At 41.7% G+C, this 23,938-nt stretch overlaps 1 protein-coding gene across 3 annotated transcripts in view; it reads left to right on the top strand.

Moving 5' to 3' along the window:
• Window positions 1-23,938, top strand: part of LOC140199660 (extended synaptotagmin-3-like) — a 117,891-nt gene that overhangs the window by 58,554 nt on the left and 35,399 nt on the right. For all 3 annotated transcript variants that reach the window (XM_072262109.1, XM_072262110.1, XM_072262111.1), the window contains exon 8: window positions 17,868-17,988. In XM_072262109.1, coding sequence (XP_072118210.1) covers window positions 17,868-17,988 — 121 coding nt within the window. The remainder of the gene's footprint in view (window positions 1-17,867; window positions 17,989-23,938) is intronic.

Here is a 23,938-nt window from a genome sequence, read left to right as displayed (position 1 = left end):
CTCCTTCTGACTGTGAGGCTAAGAACAGTGCCACTGCCATGTGGTTTGCCAAAGACAGTACTGTCGTTGGCTAAATCAAAGGTGATGATTCAGCACGTAGGAGGCAGAATGAAAACCTGGTTGAGTGGTGACATAACAAAAACCTCTTATTCAATGTCAGCAAGACCAAGGAGCTGATTATTGACCTCAGGAGGAGGAATGTGGAGGACCATGAGCAGGTCGTCATTGGGGGAACAGAGGTGGAAAGGGTCAGGAACTTTAAATTCCTTGTTGTTACTATTTCAGAGATCTGTCCTGGGTCCAGGATGTAAGTGTAATTCTGAAGAAAGCACAGCAGTGCATCTACTTTAGAAATTTGCAAAGATTTAGCATGATATCTAAAACTTTGACAAACTTATGTAGATGTGTGTTGGAGAGTATATCGACTGGTCGTATCACAGCCTAGCATTTAACCACCAATGCCCTTGATCAGAAAATTCTGTAAAAACTAGTGGGTATAGCCCATTCCATCGAGGTAAAGCCATTCCCACCATTAAGCACATCTACATGGAGCGCTCTTGCAGGAAAACAGAATCCATCCTTGGGGACTCCTAACACCCAGGACATGCTCTCTTCTCACTGCTGCCATCAGGAAGGAGGTACAGGAGCTTCAGCACTCACACCACCAGGTTCAGATACAGTTATTACCCTTCAATCATCAGTCTCTTGAACCAGAGGGAATAACCTCACTCAAATTCACTTGCTCCAACACTGAAATGTTCCCACAACCTATGGGCTCGCTTTCAAGGACTCTTCATCACATGTCCTCGATATTTATTGCTTATTTATTTGTTCATAGGATTATTTCTTTCTTTTTCAGTTTCTTTTCTTGCACATTGGTTGTTTGTCCATCCTATTGGGTGTGGTATTTCATTGATTCTGTTGTGTTTCTTTGTAGTTACCATAAAAGCTCACAATAAAATGAATCTCAGGCTTGTATATGGTGACTAAATATGTACTTCGAAAATAAATTTACTTTGAACTATAGTATCAAGAAACTTATTATGAAAATTAGGATGAATTAGGATGCCATTCTTAAAGACATGCAGGTAATGTAAGCAATAAAGAAAAAGAACACTTTTGGCTTTTTGACCTTCATAAATCAAATTATCGAGTACAGGAGATGGGATGTTATGTTGAAGTTGTGTAACACATGGGTGAGGCCTAATTTGGAGTACAGAGAAAATTTACTAGGATTTTTTTCTTTCCCCTTTTTTTCTCTCATTTTTCTCCCTCTGTCCCTCTCACTATACCCCTTGCCCAACCTCTGGGTTTTACCCCCCTCCCCCTTTCTTTCTCCCTAGGCCTCCCGTCCCATGATCCTCTCCCTTCTCCAGTCTCATATCCCTTTTGCCAATCAACTGTCCAGCTCTTGGCTCCATCCCTCCCCCTCCTGTCTTCTCCTATCATTTCAGATCTCCCCCTCCCCCTCCCACTTTCAAATCTCTTACTAGCTCTTCTTTCAGTTAGTCCTGACGAAGGGTCTTGGCCCGAAAAGTTGACAGTGCCTCTTCCTAGAGATGCTGCCTGGCCTGCTGCGTTCACCAGCATTTTTGTGTGTGTTGCCTTAACTTATTGTGTATTTTGCAAATGAGCGGTTATATTGCTGTTCTTTCTGACATGGTTCAACAAAGGCATGTTGGCATCAATTCATTTTTATTTAAGTTTAGTTTATATACGTTCCATTTGAGTAAAAAGGACAAGAGAAAATGTACCCATTTCAGGATTACATTCTGAAGTCTTTCTCGTGTCTTGCATGTAAAATTGCCAATGGAAATAGTCTCATTTAAAAATCTACTTATTATAAATAAACAATGCAGTATTTTCTGAAAACTATTAAGTAACGGCAGGCACTTGTATTTCCATTGATGAACTTTTTAAAAAAAAATGTTCACAACTCACACATTTTGCAAAGTGTGTTCTTTTTCTGTCATTTTATTTCCATCTTTTTTTAAGAGTGGTTTACTTCTTAATTGTGTTGTGCAATAGGGCAACTAGGGATGGGCTGGCTTAGCTGGCAACACCCACACCACATAAAAGTGAATTTAAAAATAAATAATATTATTAATCTTAATCATGAAGTCTGCTTAAGGTAGAATTCAACTGTTTGACAGATTTATTGTTTCCCAAAATGGAATATTAACCAGCCATTGGTGTAATGGTATCAGCACTGGACTTCAAGGTGAATGGTCCAGAATGTGAATTCAGTCGGCCCCTTGCATGCTTTCCATCCATGCTGGGTTAAGCATCAAGCTAGCAGCTCGGTCTTGTTAAAAAAATAGACAGATACTAAGGAAATGACAAAGAAAAGTGCCGCCCAATGTGCCACAAGGTGCAAAAAGAGCAACAAGAACAAAGGTGAATGCTAATGTTCAATGGGTTCACAAGAAAATAATGGGAACATTTGATAATATTTTTGCAATGATAATTAAAATCAGCTACTTATTTGTAACATAGCACTGTTTACTTCAGGATTTGTGTGCCCAATTTGCATTCTTTAAAAGTTTAGGAACATGTTTATGCTTAGCTATATGATGTGCAAGGAAATATTCCATGTAGTTAGTGTTCCAGTGAACACTGGGTTATGTAAGAAGGACTTGCTGTTTATTATCTGATGCTTATTGAATTGAATCAAGTACACCTTATTTTTTGCTATTTTCCACAGTAACAATGTTGAATTCTTTGAGCTGGCTGATTTTCTGTTTAAATTTCATGCAATATTTGAAAATAGTGGGCACGTGGCCAAGTGGTTAAGGCATTCGACTAGCAACCTGAAGGTTGTGAGTTCGAGCTCCAGCCGAGGCAGTGTGTTGTGTCCTTGAGCAAGGCACTTAACACACCAGTGCCAAGCTGTATGGGTCCTAATGCCCTTCCCTTGGACAACATCGGGGTTGTGGAGAGGGGAGACTTGAAGCATGGGCAATTGTCGGTCTTCCATACAACCTTGCCCAGGCCTGCGCCCTGGAGAGTGAAGACTTTCCAGGCGCAGATCCATGGTCTTGCAAGACTAACGGATGCCTAATAAGAGTAATAATAATTTGAAAATGGAAGTTGGCCTACCTCAGTAGAAAGCAAAGAGGGCATAGTGAAGGTCATCTATAGGACTACACTAGATTGATTGATACTTTTGGAATTTTTCACTTTAAATGCAAGATTTTGGGACTCGGATAAGTTCCAAATTGCATATTATCACTTTTTGAAATAATTCCTGCTTATGGAGAATTTAGTGCAAAATAGACTCATACTGATTCTGCAATCTGTTTTACACAGTAACTCATCACCTTATCCACTGACATTTAACATTAGTTTCTAAACCTTGGTCGAATATTTTTCTTATAAATTAGATATATTGCAAGTTTTTCAATCTGCAGTGCTCCAAGAATAACTGTAGAAAACTGTAAAGGCTTACCTGAGCAATGTAACGCCGCGCGTCCTGGCCCGGGTGCTGTAAGATATGCTGGGAAAGTAAAGCCAAACACAAATTTCTTCATTTCAATAACTGGAAATCACTTTGTTACACAGATATATACAGTGCTGATAATTGGCATAAGACCATGGGATTCAGGAGCAGAATTAGGCCATTTGGCCCATCTTCTGCTCTGCCAGGTCTGATCCAGTTCCCTGTCAACCCAATCTCCTGCCTTCTCCCTGTAACCCTTCATGCCCTGACTAATCAAGAATCTGTTGACTTCTGCCTTAAATATACCCAATGACTTGGCCTCCACAGCTGCTTGTGGCAACAAATTCCACAGATTCACCACTCCATGGCTAAAGAAATTCCTCCTCTTCTCTAATCTAAATAGTTTATTGCCCATGAAGAAATCTGATATGAAGAAATATATTCAGACTTCCTTGATGGTAGCAATGAGAAGAGAAAATGTCCTGGGTGACGGGAATCCTTAATCGTGGATGCTGCCTTTTTGAGGCATTGTCTTCTGAAGAAGTCTTGGATGTCGTAATTGTAATTGCATCAAATCGTTGGGCCTAGGATAGATCCTCAGAGATGTTGACACCCGGAACATAAAGTTGAGTACACGGTTGTCACTGTGACATCACTCAACGAGCTGATCTATCTTGCTTCTTTATATCTCCTCATCACCAAAGAAATTCTGCCAACAATAGGTGTGTCATCAGCAAACCTGTAGATGCCATCTGAACTGTGCCTATCCATGCAGTAATGGGTCCAGAGGAAGACGAAGAGACATCGTTGAGGTGTGCCAGTGTTGATTAGCATTGTGGTGGAGATTTCCCCCGCACTGACTGGGATTCTCCCAGTGAGGAAGTCAAGGGTCTGGCTGCAGAGGGAGGTACAGAGGCCCGAGGTGTGGACGTTTTGATGAGAACTGACGGTATGATTGTGTTGAATGCTGAGCTGTAGTCAACAAGCAGCAGCCTGACATAAGAATTACGATTGTCTGGGTTGATCCAAGGCTGAGTATAGACCCATCATGCAACAGGGAAACTGGAGTGGATCCAGGTCCTTGCTCAAGACGAGCTGACCAACATCTCAAAGCACTTCATGAGTGGATATCGGACCACAGGGAAACAATGCTGGAGAGCTAGTAATGGGGGACGATGAAATGGTGGACGAACTGAATAAAGTATCTTGCGTCAGTCTTCACTGTGGTAGAAATTAAAGAGTTGACTATTTTCTAAATGGAAAGAATATTCAAAATTCTGAGGCACAAGGGGACGAGGGAGTCCTTGTGAAAGATTCCCTAAGGGTTAATTTGCAGGTTGAGTCTCTGTGGTGACAAAACCAAATACAATGTTAGCATTAACTTCAAGAGGACTAGAATATAAAAGCAAGGATGTAATGTTGAGACATCATAAAATACTGGTAAGGCCACACTTGGAGTATTGTGATCAGTTTTGGGCTCTTTACCTTAGAAAGGATCTGCTGAAACTGGAAAGGGTTCAAAGGAGGTTCATAAAAATGATTCCAGGATTGAATGGCTTGTCATAAAAGAACATAAGAAATAGGATCAGGAGTAGGCCATCCGGCCCATCGAGCCTGTCCCGCCATTCCATAGATCATGAGATCATGGCTGATCTGTCCATAAACTCAGCCCCATCTACCCGCCTTTTCCCCATAACCCTTAATTCCCTTACTATGTGAAAATCTATCTAACTGTATCTTAAATATATTCAGTGAAGAAGCCTCATCTGCTTCCCCGGGCACAGATTCACCACTCTCTGGGAAAAACAGTTTCTCCTCATCTCCGCCCTAAATCCTCTCCCGTGAATCTTGAGGCAATGTCCCCTAGTTCTAGTCCCACATACCAATGGAAACAACTTTCCTACTTCTATCTTATCTATCCCTTTCAAAATTTTGTATGTTTCTATAAGATCCCCTCTCATTCTTCTGAATTCCAGAGAGTATAGTCCCAGGCGACTCAATCTCTCTTCACAGGTTAACCCCTTCATCCCTGGAATCTACCTGGTGAACCTCCTCTGCACTGCCTCCAAAGCCAGTATATCCTTCCTCAAGTATGGAGACCAGAACTGCACACAGTACTCCAGGTGCGGCCTCACCAGTACCCTGTATAGTTGCAGTATGAAGAGCTTTTGATGGTTCTAGGTCTGTATTCACCAAAGTTCAGAAGAATGAGGGGTGACCTTATTGAAACCTATCAAATGCTGAAAGGCCTTGATATTGTGGATGTGGAGAGGATAGGATAGTCCATGATGGGAGAGTCTAAAACCAAAGGATGCAGCCTCATTATAGAGGGGTGTCCTTTTAGAACAGAGATGAGGTGGATTTTATTTCGTCAGAGGGAGATGAATCCATGGAATTCATCGCCTCAGGCAGCTGTGGAGGCCAAGTCTTTATGTACATTTAAGGCAAAGTTTGATAGATTCTTGATTGGTCAGGGCATGAAGGGATATGAGAAGAAGGTAGGAGATTGGGCTGAGAGGAAAATTGGATCACTCGCCATGATGAAATCACGGAGCAGACTCGATAGGCAAAATGGTCTAATTTGACTCCTATATCTCATTGTCTTATGGTCTTCATCACAGTGGATATGAGTGCCACTGGACAATAGTCATTGAGGCAGCTCACCCTGCTCCTCATGGGCACTGGCATGATTGCTGCCCTTTTGAAGCAGGTGGGGACCTCTGACTATAGCAATGAGAGATTGAAAATGTCTTTGAACACTCCAGCAAATGGTTGGCACAGCTTTTCAGAGCCGTACCAGGTACACCATTAGGGCCTGACATCTTGTGAGGGTTCACCAACTTGAAAGATGTTCTTACGTTGGCCTCCAAGACAGAGATCATAGGGTCACCAGATGCTGCAGAGATCCACACAGGTGTAGTTTTATTTTCCCTTTCAAAGTATATAGAACTGTTTGCTAAATAGTTATCAGTATAATAAAAATATATCTAAAATATGCATTCAAGATCCTTAAAAACACTTTTATTGGGCTACCAGTGTTGAAAAGGGGACATTTTAATTTTAGAGCATCATGAAGACTTGCAAATGTATAAGTCAGCAGAAATTTCCAAGGATGAGTAATTTATTCTGGGGTTGTGACTGCTTTTATGAACAGGGCTGGGTTTTGGCTTGATAACAACTGATGCAACATAGCAAGTATAAATTGTTTCACTGCATGCAAATTGAATTTTAGTGTTCTTTTGGTTATGTGGTTCTCAGACAATTCATAATAGGCAAATTTGCACGACTGAATGGAAACTACCCACAGCATCCAAGCATCATCACGTAGTTAGCAATCAAAGTTGCTTTTGGGGGAAATGTTTAATAATGGTTGCTGCTGCTCTTTTGCAAAGAACTGAGAACAAATTATCTATATAATACTAAAACTCTCATGCTCTGTCTGTCTGTTTGTGACCGCCAATTAGCGCAAATGGGGCATTACAAGTGGCCCTTAGCTAAATCGAATTAAAATGTGCTAACTTACAGAATGCAGGCAAAGTTCAGGGTTATATATACATATAAAATTGCTCATTCCCCAAAAATCAACAGGCTGGCTTTCACCTGAGAGCCGATTGGCGATCATGAAAATCGGGAGGCGACAGCCCAACGCATTCGCATGGCCAGCCTCAGCAGTGACACCTACAGGAGCAAAAGGACAAGGCAGCTCTATTTCGAGGGGTCACATTCTTCTCATCACCATCAGCATGTGCAGGATTGGGACAGATCTAACTGCCACCCATCAATAAGAGATAATTAAATCTTATTGTAATGACGTACTTTGAGACACCCATAGAACCCTTTGCTGCAATCAAAGGACAGTGGTGACTATATCACATCCATTTAGGAGAGCGCCAACCACATCATCAAGAATAATCAGCATCCTTTGGTGTTACTGCTTCGTATCTTCTATCCAGTACAGGGTAAAAAAAAAAATGCTCAGTCTAATTATGCCGCATGGAAAGAGAAGGGGGACATTATGGTCAAGAGATGACGCCAAACATCGTCGGGAAACAGCAAGGAGAGGGAGAGAACAAGAATCTTATGAGGCCAGGGATGCACAACTCCAGGATCAAAGAGTCAGGACAAAAAAAAAAGATGAGAGAAGAAGAGACAGAGGAGGAGAGGTATGCACGTCTCCAGGATCAGAGAGAAAGAGTAAACAGCAGAAGAGATGAAGAGACGGGAGATGAAAGGGCTGCATGTCTCCAGAATGACAACGAGAGGCACAAGGGTGGAAGATAAACTAGAAATGATGCCATCAAAAGTGTCCTTCGTTAAACGAAGAGCAGCTATATTTGCTTTGCTACGTGTTGTTCTTCTTTAATAAACTGAGGTTTCCTACTTCAGTTTCCAAAGCAAAGCGATACCAATAACATTCAGGAAAATTTAATGTTCATTCTGGTCACATCAGACTGCACCACCCTTCTCTTAAAGAGTGCCCCAACAGGTCATTTAGAAATAAATGGTTAACTTTTAAGTTAGAAAAAGTTGAAAAAAATCCTCCAGTTTAGGCTACATCTCTGGGAGAAGATATAGAGCAGGGGTTCCCATCCTTTTTTAGGCCATGGACCCTTACTATTAACCAAGGGGGTCTGTGGAATCCAGGTTGGGAACCCCTGACAAGTCAAAAGTTCCAGTTAGAAGACGATAATAAAGGTTATTCAGCTGCTGGGAGGTTGGAGGAGAGATGCCTCTGTGAAAGTAAACCTGAAATACTAACTCTATCTCTCTTCTCACCGATGTAATCTGACCTTCTGGGTATTTCTAGAATTTTCTGCCTTTGGATCTGCATCCTGTGTAGTTATTTTCTCATTTTCATTTAATTTTACAGTCAGTATTAATGTTTTTGATTAATTTCCAGTTTTCAGTAAACTTTTGCATATTATAGTCAATCCACTGATTATTCCATGATTAACTCCTTGAATTTTTAGATTGGGCTTGAATCCACCTCTGGCTAATTGGATGAAAATTTCCACACACAAAATGCTGGGGGAACTCAGCAGGTCAGGCAGCATCTATGGAAATGAATAAATAGTCAACATTTCAGGCCGAGACCCTCCTTTAGGACTGGAAATAAAGGGTGGATAAAATAGTGGGGGGAAGGGAAGGAAAGGAGAATAGCTGGAAGGTGACGGGTGAAGCCAGGTGGGTTGGAAAGGTCAAGGGCTGGAGGTGAAGGAATCTGATAGGAGAGGAGAGTGAACCATAGAAGAAAGGGGAGGAGGAGGGGATAGGAAGCTGAGAAGCAGTAACAGGGAAAAGTGGGGAATAGAAAAAGAGAGGAGCGGGTGGAAACTTTTTTTTACCAGATGGGAGAAATCAATGTTCATGCCATCAGGTTGGAGGCTAGCCAGACAGAATATAAAGCATTGCTCCTCCATACTGTGATAGCTTCATCTTGGCACAGGAGAAGGCCAAGAACTGAACAGGAATGGGAATTAAAATGTTTGATCATCAGGCTGGAAAGTGATTCTTCCTCATTCCTTGAAATAACTTGAAGCAGTTCCAGAGCTGCATAGAATGTTGCCATGTTTGGTTACAAGTGATGGTCTCACTGGCGAGAAAAGCATTTTAGCTAGTTTGGAAAAAACGATTATTGCTTTCCATAGATGCTGCCAAACTTGTTGAGTTCTTCCGGCATTTTGGTGTGTTACTCAGGATTATATACGATGTTGTTCTAGTTGACATGGTGACTACAGTACCGATGGAGGGCGGTAGATGCTGCCACCAGCAGACCAAAATGAGAAATGTTTATTCAGCCACTTAGAATACAGTTAATTGGGCCATCGGCCAATCGGGGCTGCTGCTTATTTGGAACAACTCTTAAAGAGCAAAAGCTAATCGAGAAACTAGCCAGGATTCCCTTTGTTTATTTGGAACACTACGCTGCTTAACTGGGACAGGAGACGGTTGTTAACTGGAGCCGTTAGATATTACACCGTGCTTAGAGTGAACAGTTTTTAAATAGCCTTAGTTGCATGTGTTTGTGATTTTTGTTACTGACAGTTAACAAGAAGCAAACAGTAGGACAATCCAGAACTACGTTGCTCACTGCTGCTTCAGGCATTCAGGCTTAGAAATGCCAGAAACAGCCAGGAGTGAAAATGAAATGATTTCACTACTTCAACAAGTTGGGAACCATGAAAAATTTGAAGGTATGGACCATTGTCTTGAATATTACCTTTGGTCCCCACTGGACACTCATCTCTCAGCCGTGGCTTTGAGAAGCTGTTTTCATGTGGTGGCAGTCGGTGCACTACGTTAACAGTTGGGCTGGACCAGGTGAGGGTAGCTGGCGAGCCAGTGAGAGAGGGACATGCCTGTGTTAGCATACAGAGTCAGCTCTGGTGGACTGGGCAGGTGAGATCTGCAGTGGAATCCAACAGCCGGAACGGTTATACTGCAACCCTCCGTGGAGAGTGAAGGGCTTGACAAGGCACAGGGGATGTCATGGTCATCCACTGCAACCAAGGAAAGCCCCAGACATCTTGTCTCACTGGACCTGGGCTTCCAAGGTGCTGAGAGAGTGAAACTGCCCCAGTACAATGGCTTTTCCACATTAAAAGCTCTCCCGCACAGGGTTCCTGTCATCTTTGGATACGACAGACAACCACTGCAGTATTGGCAGTGTTCTAACTTGTTCTGAATTTCATTGAAATGCATAAATTGTTACTCAGTTAAATGCTAGCTTGTCTCTTTTATACCTCTTTAATATTTCCATGAAAATTTGGCCAATTAGGACTGCCGCTTAATTGGGCCAAAATGTACTGTTCCGATATGTCGTAATTGACCAGAATCCACAGTGTCTTTTTGGTACTAAGATGCAATGAAACACTTGTCTTGCCTACTGTTCATACAGATCAGGTTGTTACACAGTGCATTGAGGGGGAACAAGGTAAAACAATATCAACGCAGACTAAAGTGTAACAGCTACAGAGAAAATGCAGAGCAGGTAAACAATAGTGTAAGGTCATAACAAGGTAGATCGTAAGCTTAAGGGTCCATTTTATCATGCTAGACAATGTTTTAATAGTCTTGTTACAGCCTATTAGTGTGACAGAGTGAAGGTACACCTCTACCAAAGGTGGTGTAAGGGGCTCCTTCCCTCTGCTAGCCTGCAAGTCACCCTTGGGCAAGGTGTAGCCCCTGCTTCGCCCCTCGATCAGGGTCACATGAAGCCACAGGAGCAGGTGGTGGATGGTCGTATGAGCAGCTGGAGCATATCACAAGTCCTGGTTATGGGACCACTGACACCGGGCAGACAATCTCCGAAGAGTATTGATTATGGCTGGGGGTCACCTGAATTGTAAAGGAACTGCCCAGAAGAAGGCAATGGCAAACCACTTCCGTAGAAATATCTGCCAAGGACAATCATGGTCATGGAAAGATCTTGATCACCTACATCATACAACAGGGCACATAGCGAATGAACGATTACAGTGGGGTCAAAGCTGTGGGGATGTGCTTTTAGGCTTTTGTATTTTCTGCCCAATGGAACAGGAGAGAAAAGAGAATTTCCTGGAGTGTATGAGAATGAGGGGGGATTTTTATAGAGGTACACAAAATTATGGGGGCGATAGATTGGGCAGGCTTTTTCCACTGAGGTTGACCTAGACCAGAGCTAGAGTTCATAGGTCAAGGAAGAAAGGTGAAATATTGAAGGGGAACATGAGAGGAAAATTCTTCACTGAGGATGAGTACTGAACTGCTGATGGAAGTGGTGAATGCGGGTTTGATCTTAACATTTAAAAGGAGTTTCATTAAGTGCATGGATGGGATGGATATGGAAGGCTTTGTTCCTGGTGTAGGTCGATGTGACTAGGCCGAGTTAATAGTTCGGCACAGGCTGGTCATGCTGAAGAGCCTATTTCTGTGCTACAGTGCTCAACGAGAAGGCTGGGAGTAGGTGGGGTACTGGATTATGCTGGCTGCTTTATTTAAGGCAGTATAGACAGAATCCATGGAGAGGAGACTGGTTTCCATGATGTGCCAAGTTGTGTCTGCATCTCCACATTTCCTTGTAGTTTCCTGCAGTTACTTGTGGTCATGTGCAGAGGAGTTGCCACACTAAACAATTTAGCATTATATGGGATGAATAAAAACTAAGGGTCATCAGGGACATGCCAGATTTCTTTAGCCTGTGTGGAAATAGAGATGTTGGTGAGTTTTCTTGGCTGTTTAAGAGCCTTAAACCAGACTTTCTGGGACCTACACTATGGAATCTGCCTGTTGAACAGATAGTCCATTGTGAAGGACTCCAGTTAAGTGTTAGTCAAAGGTCAAATATTTAAGGGAAATATGAGAGGGAACTTCTTCGCTGAGAACCTGTTATGAACTGCCGTGGGTACGATTTCAGCATTTATGAGAAGTTTGGATAGCTATATTGATTTTATGGTCCAGGTACTGAATTATTTTATTCACTTTTTATAGCTTTGGAATTCAATTTCGCTGCAAAGATTATTCATAAATGCTCAAGTCATTTATCGTTTTGTTTTGGAAGCATTTTTATTGCAAAAGCCCATGTTAACAGGATTAAGTGTTTTATTAAATCATCACCTTTTCAAAATTAAGGGGCAGTACAATGTTGCTAGTGGTAGGGTAGTTGTCTTGCAGCTTCAGGGACTGGGTTCTCCCTGTGACCACAGAGTTCTCTGGGCACTTTGCTTTCCTCTCATGTCCAAAAGATATGCTGGATTTCAGGATAATTGACTGCTGCAAATTGGCTGAGTGTATCTAGGTGGTAAGGGAGTGAGTGGGGTGTTAGTGGGTATATGTGACAGAGAGGGATCATAGACTTGATGGGCCAAATGGACTCCATCTCTATCAAAGAAAAATGTGATATTCGGTGGTTTTGGGCAGCAAGTCAATAATGTTCTTCTGAAGAGGACAACTAAACTTCTGTCCAATTCAAATACAAAAATATGTCATAATCATGTTCCTACTTGTGGATTCCCAGTATGTACAAATTGTTGTTGCATTTCTCGTGTGCAAAAAGTGATTACATCTCAAAGAACACACATCAAAGTTGCTGGTGAACGCAGCAGGCCAGGCAGCATCTATAGGAAGAGGTACAGTCAACATTTCAGGCCGAGACCCTTCGTCAGGACTAACTGAAAGAAGAGCTAGTAAGAGATGGAGGAACAACACCTTATATTCCGTCTGGGTAGCCTCCAACCTGATAGCATGAACATTGACTTCTCTAACTTCCATTAATGCCCCAAGACCCACTCGTACCCAATCCGTTATTTATTTATATACACATACATTCTTTTTCTCTCTCTCCTTTTTCTCCATCTGTCCCTCTCACTATACCCCTTGCCCATCCTCTGGGCTTCCCCCCTCCCCCTTTTCTTTCTCCCTAGGCCTCCTGTCCCATGATCCTCTCATATCCCTTTTGCCAATCACCTGTCCAGCTCTTGGCTCCATCACTCCCCCTCCTGTCTTCTCCTATCATTTTGGATCTCCCCCTCCCCCTCCCCCTCCCACTTTTAAATCTCTTACTAGCTCTTTCTTCAGTTAGTCCTGACGAAGGGTCTCGGCCTGAAACGTCGACTGTACCTCTTCTTAGAGATGCTGCCTGGCCTGCTGCGTTCACCAGCAATTTCAGTGTGTGTTGCTTGAATTTCCAGCATCTGCAGAATTCCTCGTGTTTACATCTCAAAGAAATAGTTTGGCTATATGAGTACAAGAAAAACATTTAGTTTGGAAAGCAACTAGTCCTGACGAAGGGTCTCAGCCCGAAAAGTCGACTGTACCTCTTCCAATAGATGCTGCCTGGCCTGCTGCGTTCACCAGCAACTTTTATGTGTGTTGCTTGAAATTCCAGCATCTGCAGATTTCCTCGTGTTTGCGTAGTTTGGAAACCAACCATGATTTTCCAAGGGAATGATGAATGTAAATAAAAGCTTATTTCAAAGTTTAAAATAAATTTATTATCAAAGTACATGTATGTATCCATCTACAACCCTGAGATTCATTTTCCTGTGGGCATCCTTAGCAAATCTATAGAATAGTAACTATAACAGGATCAATGAAAGATCAACCAGAGTGCAAAAGACAACAAACTGTGCAAATGCAAATATAAATAAATAGCAATAAATAACAAGAATATGAGACAATGAAATAAGATGTCCTTAAAGTGAAATCATTGGTTGTGGAAACATTTCAATGATGGGCCAAGTGAGTGTAGTTATCCCCTTTTATCAATTTATTATCAAAGTACTTATATGTCGCCATATACAATTCTGAGATTCATTTTCTTGAGGGCATACTCAATAAATCCATAGAATAATAACCGTAGCAGAATCAATGAAAGACCGCACCAACTTGAGTGTTCGACCAGAGCACAAAAAACAATAAACTGTGCAAATACAAAAACAAAGAAATAATAATAAATAAATAAATAAGCAATAAATATCAAGAAAATGAGATGAAGAGCTCTTGAAAGTGAATCCATAGTTTCTGGGAACAGTTCAATGATGGGCAAGTGAAATTATCCCTTTAGTTCAAGAGCCTGATGGTTGAGGAGTAATAACTGCTCCTGAACCTGGTGGTGTGAGTCCTGAGGCTCCTGTACCCACCTCCCTGATCGCAGCAGTGAGAAGAGAGCAAAAGACAACAGACTGTGCAAACATAAAAAGAAAAAATAATAATAAATAAGCAATAAATATTGAGAACCTGAGATGAAGATTCTTTGAAAGATTGGCTCCAAAATTAGCTGGAGCAGGTTATCTCAATGCCGGTATGAAAATCAATATATTTTGAAATGATTTCTGAGGAAATAAACCCTGAGATTATGAAGTATTTTTCTAGTTGCTCTACTCTGGTACAAGTCAGTTAACAACCAATTCAAATGATAACTTCATAGTCTGAAAATCTTTTTGTGTTCAATGGGGCCCTGAGATTACTTCCTTTGTGATTATTCCTACTCAATGGAATTGAAAATGTCTGCAATTGTGTCTTTACATTCTACTGTAGTCTCACCCGGTATTCTGTAATACTGTTTCTTTAAAAATATTCTTCCATTTGCTGCAAGATTTGACTGGCTGCATTTCTGAGTTTCCTGTCTCCCTCTTCACAAAAAGCCTATTGTGATCAAGTTTCCCTCTGGCAGTTGACCAACTCGGCAATCATCGGCATTTGCTCAAATAATCACAGGCATCTTTGTGATTGTCCTCGGGCCATGTTCAGACGGTTGCTGTAGATGATAATCCGGCCCCTGGTATCAATAGCAGTAACTTGAATCGTTTCCTCTGTTTTATTTGATCTTATTTCAGATAGAATTCTTAAAAGTATTTGAAAAATCAAAAACTGATAATGCCAAATCATGTTTACTCTTTTATTGCACTGTATACTTTTGCTGCAAAAGAACAAATTTCATGTCATAGAGGTCAGTGATAATAAATCTAATTCTGAGCATGTGAAAAGTGAGGAGGTTAAAAGTTCAAATTACTTTTATTATCAAAGTACAAATACAGACATCCCACCTCTCCCGGAAGTTCCAGAAGTCTCCCGTATATCAATAGTGGCTCCCTGACTCCCGGAAATTGTATACAATATCCCGGAAATAGATTTTTTTGAGAGGGAAAGGGAGATCGGCATCCTGATTGGTCTCCCTTCGTGCTAAGCGTGGTCCCCAACCACCGGGCCACGAGGAAACGATATGAGTCAGCTGCACCTTTCCTCATTCCCTGTCACGCACTGTTGAACTTTAACGCACGCGAGGTCATCAGTGACCCAAGACGTGCAAAGGAATGGGTCCGTAACCCATTTGTGAATGCCCCTGGTGAATCATCCATGTCAGCGCGGGAAGAAGATCAACTCCTCGAGTTTGCAATGACGGTGGGCTGAAAAGTATGGTTGACATAACATCTCTACCGGCATTCTGGACAAAGTCAAGGCTGAATATCCTGAGATAGCCACAAAAGCACTGAAAACGTTGCTTCCATTTCCAACATATCGCTGCGAAGTGGAGTTTTCTACAATGAACGCAACGAAAACTAAATTGCAGAATAGACTGGACGTAAGGAACCCCGTTCGAGCATCGCTGTCTCCCATCACCCCTCGATCAGACTGTCTCGTTGCAGGAAAACAAGCCCAGGGCTCCCACTGATTCAGCGATATTGGTGTGTTGCAATGATTTTATATGTTCATACGTGGAAAATATGCACTGTGTGTTTAATATCCAAACGTTACTTAAAATATTATGATGCAATTGACTTATCACCTATATTCCGGTTGTGATTAACACCCCCGCCCCCGGTCGGCCGGTCCACAAGAATATTGTCAATATTAAACCAAAAACGATTGCAGACCCCTGCTAAGTAGACCTATCAGTTTTCTCTGTGGGTGGGCTTTACAGTCGACCTCAAAAATAATGACAGTGTTGCTCGCTGCACTGTTTGCAACACTGACTTTTCTATTGCCCACGGTGGGTTAAAATGTAAAAGACATGTTGAGGTGAGTTTAACAGGTGTCATTCGTTCATTAGCATAGCTAACGTTATTTAAACTAGCTGGCTGGCTGCTAAGGAGCTACTCTATTGATGTCCTACGTGATGAGATTAAACTCCCTGTAGACTTGCTTAAAGTTGTAATAGAATAAACATGATAATATAATATAAGTACATATTTTAATGTCACATTTTCTGCATATACCCAACTTGGTTTACAGATTAGACAAAATCACTAAACAAAGTATTACATACACCCTTGGTGGGGGGGGGTGCTACCTCCCTGAAATGGTGGTGCTGCCTCCCTGAAATAAGTTTTTGCAGGGTGGGATGTCTGCAAATATGTCACCGTATACGGCCCTGAGATTCATTTTCTTGTGCACATACTCAACAAATGTATAGAATAATAGCTAGCACAGAATCAATGCAAGACTGCTTAACTTGGGCGTTCAACCAGAGCATAAAAGATGGCAAACTGTGCAAACGCAAAAGTAAATGATAATTATAAATAAAGAAGCCATAAATATCAAGAAAATGAGATGAAGAGTTGTTAAAAGTGAGTCCATAGGTTGTGGGGGCATTTCAATGATGGGTTGAGTGAAGTTCAAAGTTCGTCTGTTATCAGAGTGTGTATGCCGTATACAGCTCTGAGATTTGTCTTCTCCAGATAGCCACAAAACAAAGAAAAAAAACGTCAGTTCAGAGAGAAATCCTCCTCCTTGTACAAAAACGAACGGAAACATGCTTATCAACCCTCAAATCCCCCCTCCCCTGCATGAAATGCAGCAAGAGCATTGGCCTCCAAATACCCCTCTTCCCTCCCAAAAATCTTACAGAAATGCAGCACGAATATCGACCTCCCAAACACCCTCCCCCAGCATGAAACACAACAAGAACATTGGCCTCCAAATCCCCCTCCCCCAGCACAAAAGAAGAGAATGAACAGGCAAAAACACGGAATATAAAAAAAAGATAAGACTAAACATGTCCATAGTCCAAATCCATTTCCATATCCATAAACACAGAAAACTTCCGTAGCATCCTCTTTGATTAATAGCTTTGTTATCCCCTTTGGTTTAAGAGCCTGGTAGTTGAGGGATACTAATTGTTCCTGAACCAGGTGGTGTGAGCCCTGCAGCCCCTATTCCTTCTTCCTGATGGTTGTAGAGAAAAGAGAGCAAGACCTGGATGGTGGGGGTCCCTGGTGATGGATACAGCATTTCATGTAGATGTGCACAATGATTGGGAGAGCCCTGCCCGTGATGGGTTGAGCTATTTCCACTACTTTTTGTGTATAAGGTGATGAGAGGCATTGATCGTGTGGATAGTCAGAGGCTTTTTCCCGGGGCTGAAATGGCTGCCACAGGAGGGCACTGGTTTAAGGTGCTTGGGAGTAGGTACAGAGGAGATGTCAGGGGTAAGTCTTTTACGCAGAGAGTGGTGAGTGCATGAAATGGGCTGCCGGTAATGGTGGTGGAGACAGATCCGATAGGGTCTTTTAAGGGACTTTTGGATAGGTACATGGAGCTTAGAAAAATAGAGGGCTATGTGTAACCCTAGTAATTTCTGAGGTAGGGACATGTTCGGCACAACTTTGTGGGCCGAAGGGCCTGTATTGTGCTGTAGGTTTTCTATGTTTCTGTTCAAGGGCCTTGGTGTTTCCATATACTGATAATATTAAGGATAATATGAAAGGCTACTCATATTATCAAACATTCTAATGATATTTATGCTGTTTTGTTTTTTTCTAAATATCAAAACCTTTAATTTCCAGAATTTTCTGCTTGGAAGTATTGTATTAAGATTTTGGTAATTTAGATATTATTTATAATAACTAACAATAACAATAAAAAGAAACATTTTAAGCATACTTAATAATATAAGTAAAGTACATTGTTATTGTATGCTTTGCTATTATACTATTTCTTTTCCTTTCAGTGAGTTATCAGACACAAAGATTCTCGACACTATTGCTTCCCACCTGGTACTGCCTAATAGGTACACCTGTCCTTTGATTGATCAAGTCAGTGTTTCTCAGCTAAGATTCCCCTTACCTCATGTAAGTAGTTAATTGCCAAGTGCAGTTTGTAAGTGAAGTTGGTTTTACTACTTTGACTGTCTGCATATTTGAAAGGTTTCTTTTAAAAACTTCTTATTGTTTTTAATATTTTTACTGGATCAGGTGGCTTTAGCCCCCCCCCCCACCGCCACCCACCGCCCCCTATCCTATATGGAGAACGGACTATTTTAGAAAGCATTTCTGTTTAGGCCTGCAGGTTGTATTCTGAGATTAATGTTGAAGCCGTCCATTGGTTGGGATCAACCATGGATGTTATGTCCTAGTTGTCTACGTAATACGCAAGCCAGGGCAGTATGATATGGAGGGAAAGCTGTTGCCCATGCAGCAGGCTCCCCCTCTCCATGCAGCAGATGAATCCAAAGGAACAGCGGTTTGGCACCAGCAGCATTTCAGGAGCTGCCAGTCAGCTTTGAACTCAATGTAGGACTCCCTGAGGGACTTCAGCTCAGGATTTTTCCTTGGGTTTACTCCCAAAGTGTTCCCCACGAGTGGGTATAGCCGCTAGGCAGCAAAGATTTGGGGTCAGAGTTTTCCTCCTTCCAGATGAGGTGCCAACCACAGCTGATGAGCCCCATCTGCCCAAAGTGACTGGTTTTAAGGTGCTAGTAAACTTCCTTTCCCCCCCCCCCCTTATAGAAACTGTTCTGTAAGGCTCAGTAGCTAAGCCACCCATGAAGGCTAGGAGCTGGACTTGGTTGTCAGAGGCTATTTGAGATGCACACCAATGGGATCATTTAATAGGTAGTGGGAGCTTAACCCCACTACCCTCCCTGGCTATGACAATCTTAGGGAACCAAACTGAGATTAATAGAAACATAGAAAAACTACAGCACAATACAGGCCCTTCGGCCCACAATGCTGTGCCAAACATGTACTTACTTCCGAAAATACCTAGAGTTACCCATAGCCCTCTATTTTCCTAACTCCATGTACCAAGCTTAGCTTAATGTAATTCTAAACTTAATTCTAAGCTTAATGTAAATGTTGGTCTATGAACTAAATGTATTATGGTTTCAAACATCCCATAATAGAATTGATTTATTTCTTTCTGTTGTTGTTTCCCAACTGGAAATAACAGCAGTCCACTTCTTGGGTCACTTCTGAGATACTTACAAGTTCAGCTCATGGATGGCTAAGAGTGATGAAACTCAATCAACATTGCAAAGATTTGCAACTTGCTTTCCCTTAGCTAAATTGTACAAAAAAAATTCTAATCAAATAAAACTGTAATATTTTGAACTCTTCTGCATTTATAAATATTCAAATAGTTACAAATGTTCTATACTTCAAAAATAAAATTTAAGCTTTGAAATACAGTAAAACTCCATTAATCCAGCCCTCTTGGGACCCTGGCAGATTGGGATATTTCTTGCATTAATACATGAAGGCACTTTAGTGTCACTTTACTTTGAGATGACACATCAAAATTCAATGTTCAAAGTACATTTATTATGAAGATATATATACTATATGCAGCCTTGAGATTTGTCTCCTTACAGGCAGCCACAGAACAGAGAAACCCAACAGAACCCATTTAAAAATAAAGACCATCAAGCACCCAGTGTGCAAAAACAAAGAACAAATCATGCAAATAATAAAAAGTAAGCAAATAACATTCAGAAATGAAGCTCATGAAAGTGTACTTTAGTTTAATAAAACTTCCAGTGAGCCAGATAAGTTTAATGAGACTGTGGGAAGTATGGCTCTGGTTTGTTGAAAAGCAACAGGGTCCCAATGAATTTAAGGGGAACATGGGACTGGAATCCTAGTGAGTTTAAAGGGAGACAAGAGATTCTGTAGGTGCTGGAAATCTTGAGCAATGCACACAAAATCCTGGAGGAGCTCAGCAGGTCAGACAGCATCAATGGAGGGAAATGAGCAGTCAGCATTTCAAACTGAGACTCATCATAAGAAATCCTGATGAAGGGTTTCAGCCTGAAACATCGACCATTTGTTTCCCTCCATAGATGCTGTCTGACTTGCTTAGTTCCTCCAGCGTTTTGTGTCTATTGCTTGTCTTTAAAGGGAGTGTGGGGAAACAGGCTGTGAACCTTCTAGATGTTAGATAGAGTCACAGAGTCATAGAAACATAGAAAATAGGTGCAGGAGTAGGCCAATCGGCCCTTCGAGCCTGCACCACCATTTATTATGATCATGGCTGATCATCCAACTCAGAACCCTGCACCAGCCTTCCCTTCATACCCCCTGATCCCCATAGCCACAAGGGCCATATCTAACTCCCTCTTAAATATAGCCAATGAACTGGCCTCAACTGTTTCCTGTGGCAGAGAATTCCACAGATTCACCACTCTGTGTGTGAAGAAGTTTTTTCTCATCTCGGTCCTAAGAGGCTTCCCCTTTATCCTCAAACTGTGACCCCTCGTTCTGGACTTCCCCAACATCGGGAACAATCTTCCTACATTTAGCCTGTCCAATTCCTTTAGAATTTTATACATTTCAATAAGATCCCCCCTCAATCTTCTAAATTCCAGAGGGCATAAGCCTAGCCAATCCAGTCTTTCTTTTTTTTAAAATTTTATTTTTATTTGGATAAGGAATTCACAAGTATCATGTACTTTTTTCACACATATAACCTTTTCCATTTTTTTATATGTATAAAACTATAATTATTTATACATTCTTAAGTACACATTGAGATGATATAAAAGGAAATTAGACACTTAAATAGATAATTATGTACAGTGGTAATTCTAATCTATTAGGCTAAGTAATGGTATTAGTTGTTAAGAAAAATAGTAATAATACTTTCCATATATCTCTTCTGGACCATTTCTACTGGTCCAAAATGTATGTAAGCCTATGTAACAACCATTGTAGGTGTTTATATCCTAATTTGTTCATGCTTGCTCCTGCCCCCAGACATAATTATCCAATCCCTATGTACTTATTTACTTAATTTTATCATTTTTTAACCCTTTCCCAAATCTTTTCCTTTACTTGTGTTAATTCTCTATTTTCCAAAAGAAAATAAAAATCCTGCCATCCCAAGAATCAATCTGGTGAACCTTCTTTGTACTCCCTCTATGGCAAGAATGTCTTTCCTCAGATTAGGGGACCAAAACTGCACACAATACTCCAGGTGTGGTCTCACCAAGGCCTTGTACAACTGCAGTAGTACCGCCCTGCTCCTGTACTCGAATCCTCTCGCTATAAATGCCAGCATACCATTCGCCTTTTTCACCGCCTGCTGTACCTGCATGCCCACTTTCAATGACTGGTGTATAATGACACCCAGGTCTCGTTGCACCTCCCCTTTTCCTAATCAGCCACCATTCAGATAATAATTGTTTTCCTATTTTTGCCACCAAAGTGGATAACTTCACATTTATCCACATTAAATTGCATCTGCCTTGAATTTGCCCACTCACCCAACCTATCCAAGTCACCCTGCATCCTCTTAGCATCCTCCTCACAGCTAACACTGCCGCCCAGCTTCGTGTCATCCGCAAACTTGGAGATGCTGCATTTAATTCCCTCATCCAAGTCATTAATATATATTGTAAACAACTGGGGTCCCAGCACTGAGCCTTGCGGTACCCCACTAGTCACCGTCTGCCATTCTGAAAAGGTCCCGTTTATTCCCACTCTTTGCTTTCTGTCTGCTAACCAATTCTCTATCCACATCAATACCTTACCCTCAATACCGTGTGCTTTAAGTTTGCACACTAATCTCCTGTGTGGGACCTTGTCAAAAGCCTTTTGAAAATCCAAATATACGACATCCACTGGTTCTCCCCTATCCACTCTACTAGTTACATCCTCAAAAAATTCTATGAGATTCGTCAGACATGATTTTCCTTTCACAAATCCATGCTGACTTGTCCGATGATTTCACCGCTTTCCAAATGTGCTGTTATCACATCTTTGATAACTGACTCCAGCAGTTTCCCCACCACCGACGTTAGGCTAACTGGTCTATAATTCCCCGGTTTCTCTCTCCCTCTTTTTTTAAAAAGTGGGGTTACATTAGCCACCCTCCAATCCTCAGGAATTAGTCCAGAATCTAACGAGTTTTGAAAAATTATCACTAATGCATCCACTATTTCTTGGGCTACTTCCTTAAGCACTCTGGGATGCAGACCATCTGGCCCTGGGGATTTATCTGCCTTTAATCCCTTCAATTTACCTAACACCACTTCCCTACTAACATGTATTTCGCTCAGTTCCTCCATCTCACTGGAACCTCTGTCCCCTACTATTTCTGGAAGATTATTTATGTCCTCCTTAGTGAAGACAGAACCAAAGTAATTATTCAATTGGTCTGCCATGTCCTTGCTCCCCATAATCAATTCACCTGTTTCTGTCTGTAGGGGACCTACATTTGTCTTTACCAGTCTTTTCCTTTTTACATATCTATAAAAGCTTTTACAGTCAGTTTTTATGTTCCCTGCCAGTTTTCTCTCATAATCTTTTTTCCCCTTCCTAATTAAGCCCTTTGTCCTCCTCTGCTGAACTCTGAATTTCTCCCAGTCCTCAGGTGAGTCACTTTTTCTGGCTAATTTGTATGCTTCTTCTTTGGAATTGATACTATCCCTAATTTCTCTTGTCAGCCGCGGGTGCACTACCTTCCTTGATTTATTCTTTTGCCAAACTGGGATGAACAATTGTTGTAGTTCATCCATGCAATCTTTAAATGCTTGCCAATGCATATCCACCGTCAATCCTTTAAGTGTCATTTGCTGGTCTATCTTAGCTAATTCACGTCTCATACCTTCAAAGTTACCCCTCTTTAAGTTCAGAACCTTTGTTTCTGAATTAACTATGTCACTCTCCATCTTAATGAAGAATTCCACCATATTATGGTCACTCTTACCCAAGGGGCCTCTCACGACAAGATTGCTAATTAACCCTTCCTCATTGCTCAAAACCCAGTCTAGAATAGCCTGCTCTCTAGTTGGTTCCTTGACATGTTGGTTCAAAAAACCATCCCGCATACATTCCAAGAAATCCTCTTCCTCAGCACCTTTACCAATTTGGTTCACCCAATCTACATGTAGATTGAAGTCACCCATTATAACTGCTGTTCCTTTATTGCACACATTTCTAATTTCCTGTTTAATACCATCTCCGACCTCACTACTACTGTTAGGTGGCCTGTACACAACTCCCACTAGCGTTTTCTGCCCCTTAGTGTTATACAGCTCTACCCATATCGATTCCACATCTCCCTGGCTTATGTCCTTCCTTTCTATTGCGTTAATCTCATCTTTAACCAGCAACGCCACCCCACCTCCCCTCCCTTCATGTCTATCCCTCCTGAATATTGAATATCCCTGAACGTTGAGCTTCCATCCTTGGTCACCCTGGAGCCATGTCTCTGTGATCCCAACTATATCATAATCATTAATAACAATCTGCACTTTCAATTCATCCACCTTGTTACGAATGCTCCTTGCATTGACACACAAAGCCTTCAGGCGCTCTTTTACAACTCTCTTAGCCCTTATACAATTATGTTGAAAAGTGGCCCTTTTTGATGCTTGCCCTGGATTTGTCGGCCTGTCACTTTTACTTTTCTCCTTACTACTTTTTGCTTCTACCCTCACTTTACACCCCTCTGTCTCTCTGCACTGGTTCCCATCCCCCTGTTGTGAACTAACCTCCTCTTGCATAGCCTCTTTAATTTGATTCCCACCCCCCAACCACTCTAGTTTAAAGTCACCTCAGTAGCCCTCGGTAATCTCCCTGCCAGGATATTGGTACCCCTAGGATTCAAGTGTAACCCGTCCTTTTTGTACAGGTCACGCCTGCGCCAAAAGAGGTCCCAATGATCCAAAAACTTGAATCCATGCCTCCTGCTTCAATCCCTCAGCCACGCATTTATCCTCCACCTCATCGCATTCCTACTGTCACTGTCGCGTGGCACAGGCAGTAATCCCGAGATTACTACCTTTGCAGTCCTTTTTCT

The sequence above is a fragment of the Mobula birostris genome, chromosome 6 (assembly GCF_030028105.1).
Source record: "Mobula birostris isolate sMobBir1 chromosome 6, sMobBir1.hap1, whole genome shotgun sequence".
Classification (NCBI taxonomy): Eukaryota; Metazoa; Chordata; class Chondrichthyes; order Myliobatiformes; family Myliobatidae; genus Mobula; species Mobula birostris.
The sequence above is the reverse complement of the archived record's forward strand: the minus strand, read 5'-3'. Positions and strand labels throughout refer to the sequence as shown.